The sequence below is a fragment of the Lissotriton helveticus genome, chromosome 12 (genome assembly GCF_964261635.1).
Source record: "Lissotriton helveticus chromosome 12, aLisHel1.1, whole genome shotgun sequence".
NCBI classification, from domain to species: Eukaryota; Metazoa; Chordata; class Amphibia; order Caudata; family Salamandridae; genus Lissotriton; species Lissotriton helveticus.
The window spans coordinates 629,962,746-629,977,075 of NC_136073.1; the positions used below are offsets into that span (position 1 = coordinate 629,962,746).

The following is a 14,330-nucleotide window of genomic DNA, read 5'->3' on the forward strand; positions in this document are numbered from 1 at the left end:
AAGGGGTGCATCTCATCCCCTCTATTTCCCAGAAAGTTGATTTGTCAGTCTTTGAAACGTGCAGCTAATAACACAACAGGGATGCACTTCTAGAAATTAAAACACCTAAGTCTAATACCTCAAGACTCACGTGTCAATACATTCAGCGCGTCAGCCAATGGAATTCAAAAAGCTATACTCAATCACTGATGCATTTTGAATAAAGATAATGAAACTATACCTCCACCTCTGTTTGCTTTTAATAGAAGTTCCAACAATAGAGACAGCTTGGTGCACACACAACCATTCAACAAGGTAGTAACACTTTCTACCCAAGACACACTTTGGAATTTGCCACCTGTCCATGGACATTTTCCTTGTGACTCTTGCCCGGCTTGTCCTCAAACAAGTCATACTACCACGGTAGACATTGGGACTGACAGACCATGGTCCAAAGTAAAGCACCATAGTTGTAACAGTGATAAGCTTATCTACCTTATTACATGCCCTTGTCAATTGAAATATGTGGGCATGACAACTCGCAAGATCAAACTCCGGATTTCAGAGCATAAGAGAACTATTAGGTGTAAGAAGCAGTCGACGAAATTGACTAGCCACTTCTTAACCTATAAAAATACAGCAGATGAATTGAGCTGGACAGTGTTAGAGCAACCTTTCATCTCCACTCATGTTACAGATGTCACCAAATTCCTCTTTCAGAAAGAACAACTGTGGGTGTTTAGGCTCAAGAGCGATAGTAGTGGTCTCAATGACTATATACCATGGACCCTTCTATAACACATGCCCAGAAGTCAGCCTTATGTTTGATTTTAGCCGGATGTTGGCAATACCTTAGGTTACACGCAACAACGCATAGATAACTTCTGAAATGTTAACATCTTTCATAATGGGAACATTAGGTGTTTTTATCATGACACTGGCTATATTTACATTTTTGGCTCCCTTTGTATTCAGATTTTGGCCAAAGGCTCGTATTCACAGGAGTCGCTTGATACATACCATGTGCCTTTTTCAATCACTTACAACTTTATTGCATTACAATGGCATTTTAGCCATATAAACGACTCTCTAAAGAGCCTGTATAATGCTCCACTTAGCATACTGATTGATTCTGTATATTTGACATTTAACACAGAAGACGTGAATCGCCACGTTGTAGTAGCAGTACTTTGTCTCTGCAGCTATTTATCAAATCAATCTTCGGCTTGTAAGAACTGCCGTACAAACAACTACATTTCCCATCTTTCCCATGGGTTCATACACGTCATTTCCGGAGCGACTAAGGCTGCATCAGTATTCTGATTGACTAAAATGTCAGGTGTGACTCCGTTCCGGCACCTCCGGTTGCAGCCTTGTACAGCCCGGGGAAGCGACGGAGAGGTAAGCCCTCTGAAGTTTGTTTTAGAGCAGCCACAGAGCTCTGGTGGACTTGCTCTGTGTTACGCGCGGCATTTCGCTGAGTTAACGGTTCTTATGCCGTCTGTCCTCCCAACTTTCCATTCAAAGTTAATGAGGCACTGGGAGTACAAGACAACTATAGCCTTGCGTGTTAGATGTTGCAGCATAGACACATAAGGCCATGTCCTTATATGTAAATAGCTTTTGATTGTCACCGTAAGCAACAGCGAGGCATTTTTGGTCAATCACATTGCCATTTATTTAAACTCATACAGGATCACAAACTGCGTGAACACACAACACGTTCCCAATTTTAATTGTTCACTAAATACAAACAGTTTACATTGCTTGCTACTCCGCGATCTAATGATCAGGGGATGGTGGGGAAGCGTTCAGCCTTTAGCAACAGTCTCTGCCGGTATAACATGTCCTGAACATTATACTAAGTACTGGATTCACTAATATCTTCTGACTATCAATGCACATTATTCCTGAACTATTGATAATTAAGCTGCGCGCAAAGTATATTCTTCTGGGTCAAGCAAAGACTGGCATTAACCATTATTGCCCCTTTATTTGCATAGATATAGAGACATGGCCATCTCTTGGAACATTTTTTGGACTGAGGTCATCATATTAGTCTATTAGCCATGACACCTTGTGTGATTGAACAGACAACTACATATCTGACACATTTACTGTAGTTGCACAAGGTTTTTAATTCAGTCACTGATATCATCTGAATCATATTTGAAGTTTTTTAACATGGTCGTTGTATTGTTTCCTTTCCTCCTTAGTCAAAGCCATTCTACTAGGTACATGTTGTTGATCTATACAGATCACTTTACTGGATATGATTTTTTCACTGTTCAACACACTGTTATTTTCAGAGCGGTGCCTCATGTCCTGAGCTGCTTCCCGGTGAGGTGATGTTCTGTACTCACAATTGACGGGTAAGTTCCCATTGGACATCAGAGTGGTAGGTGTTATTAACTGACTTTTGCATAATTTTCACTGACATTGGATTAATTGAGGTCCCTCATCTTTTTCTACACAGGTTGAATAGTGCACCATGATCCTCCAACAGAGATTCTGTGTGGCGTAGGTTGTATTAGTTCCATTGATTTCATTCTTTGTTCACATTTATTATGTTTTGAGCACACACAGGCAGTAGCAACTCATATCTAGGTCCTGAAGAAGGCTAGACACTTGTTAGGTCATGATAGCCAAAACATGTAGACCATATTTGCAGTTATTATGTTAAAACTGCACTTTGCACTGTTTTTAATCATAACATTAAGATATGACTATTAAATTCTTTTTTCTCTTGATAGTTTTAACACACTTTTTCACTTAAGTTTGCACTGTGCTCATCACCCTTATACAACATTTACAGTTTCTCATCTTGGATTTTAGTAACTGTTAGTCAGAGATACACGAATAAAACATCTCAAAGCTCCTCCCTCACAGTGAGGGGGTTGTAGCCCTCGACTGTACTAGGGGTTACAGTCGGGAGGAGATCCCAGATTATGAAGCATGTCACTTCGGTGATTGATCGGATTCCATCCTTTAAGATAGGACTTCCTGTGTAGATTTAGTTTCTGGTGCATTGTTGTCACATTTGTCACCAGAGAATTAGGTGGCGCTCCTAGACCCTCGGACTTTACTGTTATGTATTCGTAGATTTGGGGATTTAGTCTGTTGTGGTCTTTAAACTCTTTCCCTCGGACCCTCTCATCCTGGTTTGTATTTCTGATATTAGGATATACTTTGTGGATCTTTGGGCCAGATGTAGTAACAAATTAGGAATAGCGATTTCCTATTTGCGATTTTCTGCAAATCACAGTTACGGAATCAGTATTCCTAATGTATGAACATTTTAAATTAAAGTTAGTGATTACTAATTGGTCACAAATTGACCTACCTCATGAATATTAATGAGGTAGGTCTCAGTTTCGAACCCATTAGGAATTATAGCCATCTCAGGGATGGTATCCTACGGGGGTCAGCAGACCACTATGTCTGCAATTGCTTTTAAATACATCGATTTATTTTCTTTGAAATGCAACCTGATTTCCTTAAAGGAAAATGGGATGCATTTCAAAAGAAACAAATGAAATGTTTCAAATTCATTTTTTAAGAGTAGGCAGTGGTCCCTGGGACCACTGCATGCTCTTACAAAATGTTTGTTTTTACATTGATTTGTGAATTAATACCACTATCTTTTAGTAGTCAGTAAAAAAAATGAATGTTTTGCGACTTTAAAAGCCCTAATTACGCTCCTTCTAAATACCAATTTGCAAACCCATACTGTGATTCTGTAGAATCATAGTTTGGTGTTTGTACATACCAAAAAGCAATTTTATGATCGCAGAGAGCCCAAATCTCCAAATCAGGCTGTTTGCGACCTCAAAAATGTTTCATAAATCTGGCCTTTGGTCGAATAGATACAGCAATCTACTAGTACCTTTTAATGTGCTTTCTGCCTCATGTCCTCCATGTGGTTTTGTATAAATCTCTCTGGACATATACCCACTGTATTTCTTTAATATCTGTCTTTGATATACCATTTGAGTGTGTCTTTGAGGGGAATCAGGTGATGCTTCTTTAAGGAGCTTACACAATGAGATGACACCACTTTCTCAATATCTCCAGCTTCAGTCCCTCTTGCTCTTTCCTAAATGCCAATCACATTTATAATAGTCAGATCCTCCTTCTCCCATGGAGTTAACTTTAGTGTTGGTGCAGTTCCTCCAACAGTGTCAAAACTCTCATGTCTCTGTTTTGATAGCAGGTCACAGACTCGAAATTTGAAGTCCTTTAAACAGTTTTTACATTCTTCCACTTTCCGGTGGTGTGCAGGCATAACATTGACACGCTCTCTTATTTGCAGGTGGATTTTAGATCGGACTTTGTCACTAATATTGAATACTAAATGTCCATTAGGCGTGCCTCTTCTATAATGACCTCCTGTCCACACACCTGTAATTCAGACACTGCACACTGCATTTATTTTTATAATGCACTTACAAGCCATGCTTCCAAGTAGATCAGGCTGATGGGACGGATGGATGTTTGGTCGATTGTAAATCCACAAGATGGCTGCTAGATGGTGAATGCAATCTAATTGGTTGTCAGGAACATAGTTCTGATTGATTCCCTACTTTAAACTCACACTGGCAAAGGAATTGGAACCAGGAATTTTGTATTTCCTATTTTCATTAGTCATTTCCTATCATCGTGGTGTACCTGCGCAAGCATGTTTCAAGATGATCTTATTGATTGATAAAAACACATGTATAAAAGGTAAATGTAAAAAATCACACCCAGTATTGCCGGTTCTACGAGGCATGGAAAATAATCCTAATCAGTCGAACTTATGGAGACCAAGGACTGATTTACTAGCCAGTAGCGGTAATTGCAGATGCAATTTCACCACACTCAGTTCCCACTTGACCTGCAATCGGGGCCTAAGTATTTATTTGCTGTTACCTCAATAAAAATACTGAAATCTAAAGTAAGTTGGATAGGTACCTGAGTTTAGATAGTGATTAAAGAGAGATGTCGGGGAACATAGGATATGAGTGAAGAAAGCAACGGGTTATTGATTCTGACACAGATTGTGTGGTCTATGGGATAGCACATTTTAGTGTTGAAATAAAGACAATTGAAGGAGGTGTGCAAAAGAAGACATGGTAAGACTAGAAAGGTTAGGAGAGGTGTGGGAGTGGAGGTGGGTCTTGGAGGGCCATTGTATCAGTTGTTTTCATGCCAGAGATCACTGAGAAGTAAAAAGTAAAGTACAAGGCTGAGAAGGAGGAATGAGTAACATGCATGTGAGGAGGGGAGATACGTTCTTGTAAGTTTTGTGCATCAGTGAATCTTAATTATTAAAACTGAGCAGAACATCAATTTGCTGCCCTCATTTGAATCTCCAGACTGCACTTTGTACTGAGGAAAGAACCTGTAGTAAGTGCTTTCACAGAGTACTTAGTGCTTATGAGAGGATTCTATGTCAAGACTGGAGAACTGCTGTCACATCCCAGACCAACCAAGACAAACTATGTTATTGGGTGTTTTTCTCTCCACAAAACCACTCAGCATTTCCCCAACAAATGAGTTTTTCTCTCTTTGTACAGAATAAGCAAGCATGAAAGTTTTGGCCATTGAGGGACAAGCTCAAGAAACCTTTGTGATGAACTATTGGCAAGGAACAAACGACCGATTGCATGAGCACATGAAAAAATATCTGTTCACATAACACATGTTCTTTCCTAACATATCATCTCAAGTGCTCTTTCTCTTCCTGGACTGCCAACCACATCTCTGTGTGATCGCTGTTGCTCTATGAGGAACTGCCTGTGTCTTTCTTGATGAAGCTACTCTGTGTAAATTGACCCCAAAGATTGCATCACCTAAAGTGACCTTTAGCCACTTCACTCTTCGCCAGCTCTACCGTTGTCACCAGCCAGGAGTCTTCTGCTGGTCTCCCCATAAGTGAACACACTCATGAATCCATACCTGTCACTAGGACTGTTCACACTCAACACTTCTCCACATAATGTCTTGTGTGACATTTTCATTTGCAACTGTGCCACAACTTAGAGCTGGCCACTAAAAGAGAACTAACCCATTCCTTTCAATCCGGTCTGCAAGGAGGTGATGCACAACATAGATCTCCATGGAACTAGATGATCATAGCAGAGTTTGTTCCATGCTGTAGTATGTTTGTGTGGAGATAAAGGAGTAACAAGTAGAGGTCATTGTACAGTTAACAGACTTATTGTTTACTTTACTATTTAACCTATATGTATATAAAAGTCCTTTCCATTTCTAAAGAAATAGCACTGACTGGACAATCAATTGTTGTTTTGGTATTTAAATGTTAGCAGGTCCTGCATTTGTAAACTTGCATAATCTTCAAAGAGTAAGCTTTGGCTTTTTGACATCATTACCACCTGATAAAGCCCAAAAAGAAGGTTCTTGGCATACCATTGAGCTGGACAGTAATACCTAGCCTGAGGGTCCGAAGGTAAGAGGCAATTACTTGTCACAAAGATTACCCAGAACCCCTTGGTGCTCCAAGTCCACATTCTCAAGAACCGGCCAGATAGTCTGACAGTAGGTGTCACCAAAAATGCTTACATTTGGCTTTATTGTCTGACCTGTAATGTCTCAGAGAAACTAAGGGAGCATCTTGAAGGCTGAAACATTTATACATCGGCTGACACTCATAACGTTTATCTCAGAGGTCTGTGGTAAATGGGGATGATTTTGGAAAAGCTGGTAGGAGTCAGGTCTGAGAAATTAATCAAAAAGAGCAGTGACTTTGGTCCAATGAAAATCAGATATAGGACATGTGGTAAAACAAATTCCAAGAAACTGTTGGATTATCAGGAATCCTGAAGTCAATAGCAGGTACTAAAAAAAGTTTAAAAAATCATAATTAAGGAAGTTGCATTGGAATGTGTTGAACAAGGAGACCTAAGAAACAGAGGTCATCATGTGTTTTCTAAATTTGACTATTTCAAGATATTCGGAATTGGGCATGCGCCTCACAGTGAAGTTTTTTTAAACTAATCTCTTTGTATTTCTTGTAGAACATGCTCCGACGCCCAGATGACCAAGAGAACAGTGCTGCCTGGTCCATCTCTTCAGAGTCTTCAGATGATTCCTCCAGCCCCCAGCTCTCACTCAGCGGTCGCCTCTCACAAAAAACTATTGTGCAGCCAGAGGTTCAGGCCTTGGCTCCCGCCATTGAAATTGCTTTTGCCCAGCCACAAGATCCATCGTCAACCTGCGCAGACCAGCCCACCCAAGCAAATGAGATAGGACAAGAACCACTAGTGAACAAGGAGCTCAATCAAGAAGTGGTTACTAACTCTCATATGCCCTACTTTCGGACTCTTAGTCATATCAGTGAGGTTAGCCTTGAGGCTACCATTTCAGACACAAAAGAGGGGAAAGTATCTGAATCTGCAGTCTGCTGTACGTTCCAGGATAATATGGAAGAACCTGACAGCTCCACTGCCTGTAGATTAGAGGGACAAGTAGAACTAGAGAATATGGTCTATCTGCATTGTACAGCGATGCAAACTCCTCATAGTTTCAAATATGCCATAGAATCTTGTACCCGTGAAAAGGATGTCCAAGGAAATGGAAAGATTGGGGTTCCAGTATACGTTTTTGAGACAGAGGCAGGAGGAACGGAATTCCCATCAAAGCTCCCCATTGCTGAAAGCCAGGAGGTGGCGTTGGTGTCAGAAAGACCAATCTTCAAAGTAGAAAAATGCACATCTGAAAGACAGAAAGTGACAGAGGCCCGCCATGGACATTCCTCACACACAGACTCCTCTGTGGCTGGTATACAGGAACTCGTTTTATCTCAAGAACCAACTTCTGGAGTAGAGGCCACAACTAGTGGGAACCATGCTGTCACAGCATTCCATAAACAAACCTACACTGCAGGTTTTCCCAGGGAAGAAAATGCAGAGTTTGGGGTGTTTCATGAACAGGCTCTAACCACAGAGTCCCCTGAAGTTGTAAAACTGAATGTGGTTATATCTCATGAGCAAATCTCCTCTGTAGAATCATTTGTGGCTGAGACTCCGGATGTGATGTTGTTCCATGAGCAACACTCTCCAGTACGAATTCCAGAAGTAGAAAAGCAGACTTTGGTGGAATCGCGTCTCCCAGTCTCCCCACAGGAGGCTGCTATGATAGCGAAGCAGATTCCTGTATCGCCTAATGGTAACGTTGATGGGCTTCCAGCTCTGACTCAGCAGGCAACTCTTCAAGTAAAAAATGAATATAAGAAGCCTGGCACTCCTGAGCATTCAGTGGCTCATCGCCCTGTCCTAGCAGAAAGCGATGGGTCTGTGGCATCCGGCCTTCCAATGGAGACAGCAAAAGGAAGGCCTTTGGATGTAGGTCTGGAGGAGGCAATTAGCACTTTAAAATCTTCTCTTGAGGACTACCGAGGACAGTTCCCTGAGCTGCAGACCTTGGAGCAGGAAGTGAAGCATTTAGAAGAGATTCTCATGGTAAGACATTGTGTGAGTGTTGGTACTGTCTATCATGCCGTTAATGTTGTGCACTGCTTTGAATGAGTGTGGACAACACATTGCTCGATAAACTGCAAGATTCTGCTTGAAGAATAGGTGGATTGAGAATTTTGCACAGATGAAATGTTCACACACTTAAAGCTTGCCCTTCGTTACGCCTAGAGCACAGCTGTTGAGCACTATAGGGCCAGATGTAGGAGCCCTAATACCGGTCGGAAACGGCCGATTTTGGCCGTTTCCGACCGGTATTAGGGTTTTCAGATGTAGGGCATGCAATTACCGAATCGGTAAATACAGACTCGGTAAAATACCGATTCTGTAAATGCAGATGTAGCTGGCACATGTCAGAGTGCCACAGGGCTTTAAGAATCGGTATTTTACCACCCAATCCAATTGGGTGGTAAAATACCGATTCCAGGTGTGCATGCACACCTAGCCATGTGACAGACAGACATGCCCTTAGGGCATGTCTGTGTGCCACATGGCAAACATGCCCGTCTTTGGGGTGCTAGAGGGTGTCAAAGTGACACCCCCTGCACCCTTGCTAAAATCGGTATTTACCGATTCTGTAATTACAGAATCGGTATTGCCCATTGATTCCTATGGGCTTCAAGGCCCATAGGAATCAATGGGCAATACCGAATCGGTATTTACAGAATCGGTAAATACCGAATCTTAACGATTCGGTATTTACAGATTCTGTAATACCTACATCTCCCCCCTTCATATTTACCGACTCTTAAATACCGAATCGGTAAAATTCGGTATTTAAGAGTCAGTAAATATGAATTACCTACATCTGGCCCTATGTAACTAACACTATTAGAGAAGGGGTTGACGATTTTTCAGAATCAATTTTACAGATTATTTGACTTGCAGTTCTATTTTTCGTATTCTGCTGTACTTCTCAGTTAAGAAACTGTTAGGAGAGGGGAACAGCAAATAGAGAGTTTTGCGAGCACGATGAACTAGCAAGCAAATAAATGTAGAGATAAAGTTGAACTTTACATCCTCATGGAGACCTTTGCAGAATAAAAACTGGCTTCTCAGTTTGCTGTCAGTGTAAACAAATTCTTGGAGATCATGTCACATGTGAAATGTTGCAGCGGTGTCTTATTAAAATTAGTGAAGTAACGATAGTTGTCCATTTACTTTTATCACCTTCAAGTTTGATCACAAATAACTCAGCAAGGATGGCTGATTGTTGCAACTCTACGAGTAAATGTGTAGTTTTCGTAGAATTCTCTTAAAGATAAATGGTTCGAGTCTTTGTTTCGTTGAGTGTCAGTTGTGCCTACATGGATATATTGTTGTGGGACAGATGTATCATACCAATCAGCAGTAGCTGACCTGCTCTGGCTATGCATTATGAATTTTTCATAGTTACACATAATTTACATAGACCCAAACCTCACTTACTGATTCAATGAGTCGCTTTCTGAAAAAATACCAAGCATCTCTCAAATATGTGCAAGAACAACAGGAGTAAAACCCATAAACCACGTCGGGATGGGTGTAGGGTATATATGAAACAACAATTCCCAACAGGTATCAATTTAAGACAGTTAGATGATGTATGCAGTCAGCATTACATAAAAAAGAAACAAGGAGGCTCATCACAGCGCAACTTTATGGCGCATTTAACGTCTTTGTCTCTTGTAAAATTGTCTGATACCATGATTTAAGTGACTAAAACTTAATCCTGCGGAGTCATCACTGTATATTTCCTTTGTCACCTTGCGTCGTTCACGCTGTTCACATTCATCACTTGCATCATCACCTTGCACCAACTGTATATATCACCACTCACCAAGTGCCTTCGGGTTGTCACATGATTTCCTCTGTACAGTGCTGCCTAACTGTATTCCCATGTGAAACACCCCCCTCTGAATTGGTGAATAACAAGCTTCTAAACCTTATGAGCCTCCTTGTTTCTTTTTTATGTAATGCTGACTGCATACATCCTCATCTAACTGTCTTAAATTGATACCTGTTGGGAATTGTTGTTTCATATATAAGCATCTCTCAGAGGCGGTACTTTTACCAAACTTCATGGATGCTAAATTCAAGCCATGAATATGGTCTGATTTAGCGCCGGCTTCAGTTTCCCACTCAACAATCACTTTTTTATTGCTTTTGTGTTAAACAGCAAGATATATTTTGCTACCATCTGATGGGGAACAGGCCTATTAATAGTTCCTAACGGTCATTTTAGATTAGTATCTCTCTTATACGCAATATGTGGTGATACAGAGAGGCTTAGTACTTCTTATGCATGGCACTTGACACTCTTCAGATTTATCTAATAGCCTTGGTTTACTGGTTACAAGCATATGTTCATCAACTGGAGACTGCTGAGCCATCCTCTCTCCCACTAATCAGACACCCTCAACATAACCGCATCACTAACATTTACCATGATCGCACTTACAGTGGCTCTGCATGACTGTATACATTTGAGCATGCAATAGAACAGATCTCCCTCCCTTAAAGAACTGAATAGAATACAAATGGATAGGAGGAAACACAATTTATAGAATACAACACTTGTCCCTCCTTCAGAAACATCAGACAGAGAAAGGCAGTGGTGGAGTTATATCACAGTTTCTTAAGTGACACTTCCCCTATACAGGAGAGCATGTCCACCTAAAACTACAGGTCCCCAGGTCACAGCATGTATCCTTGTCATGACACCGGACCCTATCGATACAATTACATTTCTGCTTCAGGTCTTCCACTACAATTCTCAAGTAAACTTCCAAAACTATTTAGGTCACAGGTATAAGGATTCAATCCACATGAAATACATCTATCCATTTATATGGTATGCCACTCTACATGACAGACATCATCTAGTAAGGAAGCTATCCTTCCGGACACCACAGATAATTTCTACATGTGTCTGCATAGCTGTTTTTTCTATGCGTTCTCTGACACGTAGCATAAAAACTAAGAGCCTCACACACACCTTCAAGTACAATTCACACATACATTACCCTTTATATGGCATGTTCCCTGCTTCTAGATTAGGGAATATGAGTCTTTACAACGAATGCTTTGACAACGCATTCCATTATAACATCTGTGTTGTTTCTACGGGATCCATTACATCGCAAGTCGTTTCAGCGACTTGCTGTAGGGGGCACACTCGACTTAGGAATAGTATAATTTACTATTCCAACTCCAGCGTGTGCAACAGTAGGGAAGGTGTTGGAATAGTAAATTACACTATTCCTTAGGTTAGTGCGCCCCCTACAGCAAGTCGTTGTAATGACTTGCAATGTAATGGATTGCGTAGAAACAACGCAGTTGTTTTAACGACCGCGTTGTAATGGAAGCACGTGCTGGAAACAGGGTTGTAAACGCTGTTTCCCAGATTAGGGAAAGCTTTCGTGTTGGACACACGTAAATGCATACTCAAGCATATATAATTAAAAAAATGTCCTCTACCCCCAGACTAGGAAACATCCAGAATACTCACCACCCCCTTGCATACTCCAAATATGCATATCCCAAGCATATATAATACAGACGACATTTTCGTACCCTGCCTTCACACTAAAACACCAATGAAACTCTCACATCCCCATGCAAAATGTTGATAAAATGCATAATACCCAGATGCCAGACTAGAAATCATCCTGTGAAACAACATCTTCTATGTCACTAAACTGAACAGAATTGTGTACGGAGCTCCCCATATACTTCCAAAAAATGCACTTCATTTACATACCTCTATGCCGATCGATATTTTTCAGACTTACAAACGTCAACTGCTGTTCAAATATCATTGGAAAACTAAAATATATGTACAAATAGCAGTGTCTGTCCTGCCACCCAACCTGGCTGCCACCCTTTTCAAGAGTCCTTGGGCAAGCAGGAGTTTTTGGGATCAGTACATGCGAAACAGAGACTTGTACCACTGATGTCTGAGGGCTTTAGCCAACGTTTGGACCTAAAACTGATCATCACCCTTTAGCCCTTATTCTCGAGGTAACGACGATGATGACGGAGTCAAAGACTGCCTCAGAAAGGTGGTGTTGAATTAGAGACTGAGCACTCAACAAGCACTGAATAGACGGCCACAGTCCAGTCAACAGTACTTTAGTTTAATAAATGAAAACCACTGGATTGCTGCTCACAAACGCATTGCAAAAATGCTGGCATAAATTACATCAAGCATATCTGACATGGGAACAGGCTGTGGTGGGAACTGTAACTGTGGCCCAAACTTCTGGGGGTGAGGGAGCTGTGGGGTACTACAGGCTGTGCTTGCAGATGAAATGCTTTTCACAGTCATACGGAAATCCCATTCTTTTCTCTCTGCTTCCCACCTCTTGTCACAGTACACTGTTACAGTACATTTCTACCCAACTCAATATTTATAGAATTTGTGTTCGCGGTCACTGTCAATGCAGGCGCACAACTCCGGTGTTTTGTTTTTCCATACGGCCAGTGACAGAAAGGTTGGAGTGCAGCCTTGAGCCAGCCAAAGCGGTCCGCTTTGGTGGCAGCTCCGGCACCATTTAAGAGGAGGCTGTGCCAAGCCTGTGTTGCTCATAGTCTTGCAGCATGGCTTCTTCTTTGGGCCCAGTTATATCCCACTGCTCCAAACAGCTAGCTACCCATCGCAGGTCGCAGCTGCAATCTCTTCACGTTGCGTGTACGTCTTTTCTTGTGATTCGACTCCAACAGCAATCATCAATCAGCTTCTTCTAGCGCTGACCTGCATTGCAGCGCTAGAGATGACTCATAACTGCTTTGTTGAATTCCTTCACCGACACCTCTCTCTCTAGGTTAAGGTGCGGATTAGCTCTTTACATCTTTCTTGCTGAACCCATTCCACTTCTCTATCCCTTCCTCTCTCCTCTGCCTCATGGCGACCTAATCTGCGCTTCATCTCAGACTCCCTAGTCTTATCCTTCTGCTCTTCTGTGACTTTATGCAATGCAGCTCTAGCTTGAGGTTCATGGTCTCAGAGAAATCTAGCCACCTAGAAGTACAAACCCATGACTGGTGACAGGTGTCCTTGGCTGACGGAGACCATCTAAGAGATATCCCAGGAAAACATCTTGGGGACACTGTGGGAGAGATGCTAGGGAAAGTCTGCACCCAGGGACAACGAGAGCCTGTCTCTCCAGCATTCTCCTCCGAGGTGTCTTCGTCTGAACACTCCCCAAAGTTCCCTGGAAAATTGTACTCTTCTATCAGGACCATTTTCTCCCAATGCTTCACTGTGAAACCTATCATGATCTGCCTATCCTTGGATCTAGGAGCCCTCCACCCCATATCCCAGCACATTTCTTTTCATCTAGGGACAGGTTCTCAGACTTGTTTCTTTCCATTTCCCTTTATGGAAAGGTTGTGTGAAAAATCTGGACTTATTAACTACTGTTAGTACTTACTGGAACTGGAATCTAGTGAATCCTCACCACTTAGAGGCAATTGTGGTAACTTTTTCAGGAGTCGGAGGGCTCAAAGGAGTATCGGACCAATTTTGTGTACATCAAAGCCTTTACCACTGATATCCAGGGGCTTAACCCTACTATTGCACCAAACAATGATCACCAAATACACCCCTTTAGCACTTGACTCTCAGGGTAGCAAAGTCAAGCACTGTAAGTCTTAGGGAGGTAGTGTGGGATTAGAGGCACAGTGCTCAACAAACATTGAATAGAACCGGTCGATAGCAGGCTACCAGTAGCTCGCAGGCTGCCACTCAGTAGCTCACACATGATAATTTCCTATCAGTAGATTTGTCCACCCGATAAGGCTATCCGCTATTTCTTGTCTTTCATTCACTTTAGTTTTCTGTTTCTTTCTTTTGTCCTTTTTAATTCTTCTTCACCTTCATCTCAATATGTTTTC

General features: G+C 41.7%; 1 protein-coding gene across 3 annotated transcripts in view; it reads left to right on the top strand.

Moving 5' to 3' along the window:
* RIPOR1 (RHO family interacting cell polarization regulator 1) overlaps positions 1-14,330 on the top strand; it is a 1,634,668-nt gene that overhangs the window by 1,177,710 nt on the left and 442,628 nt on the right. For all 3 annotated transcript variants that reach the window (XM_078671049.1, XM_078671050.1, XM_078671048.1), the window contains exon 13: positions 6,999-8,441. In XM_078671049.1, the coding sequence (XP_078527175.1) occupies positions 6,999-8,441 (1,443 nt within the window). The remainder of the gene's footprint in view (positions 1-6,998; positions 8,442-14,330) is intronic.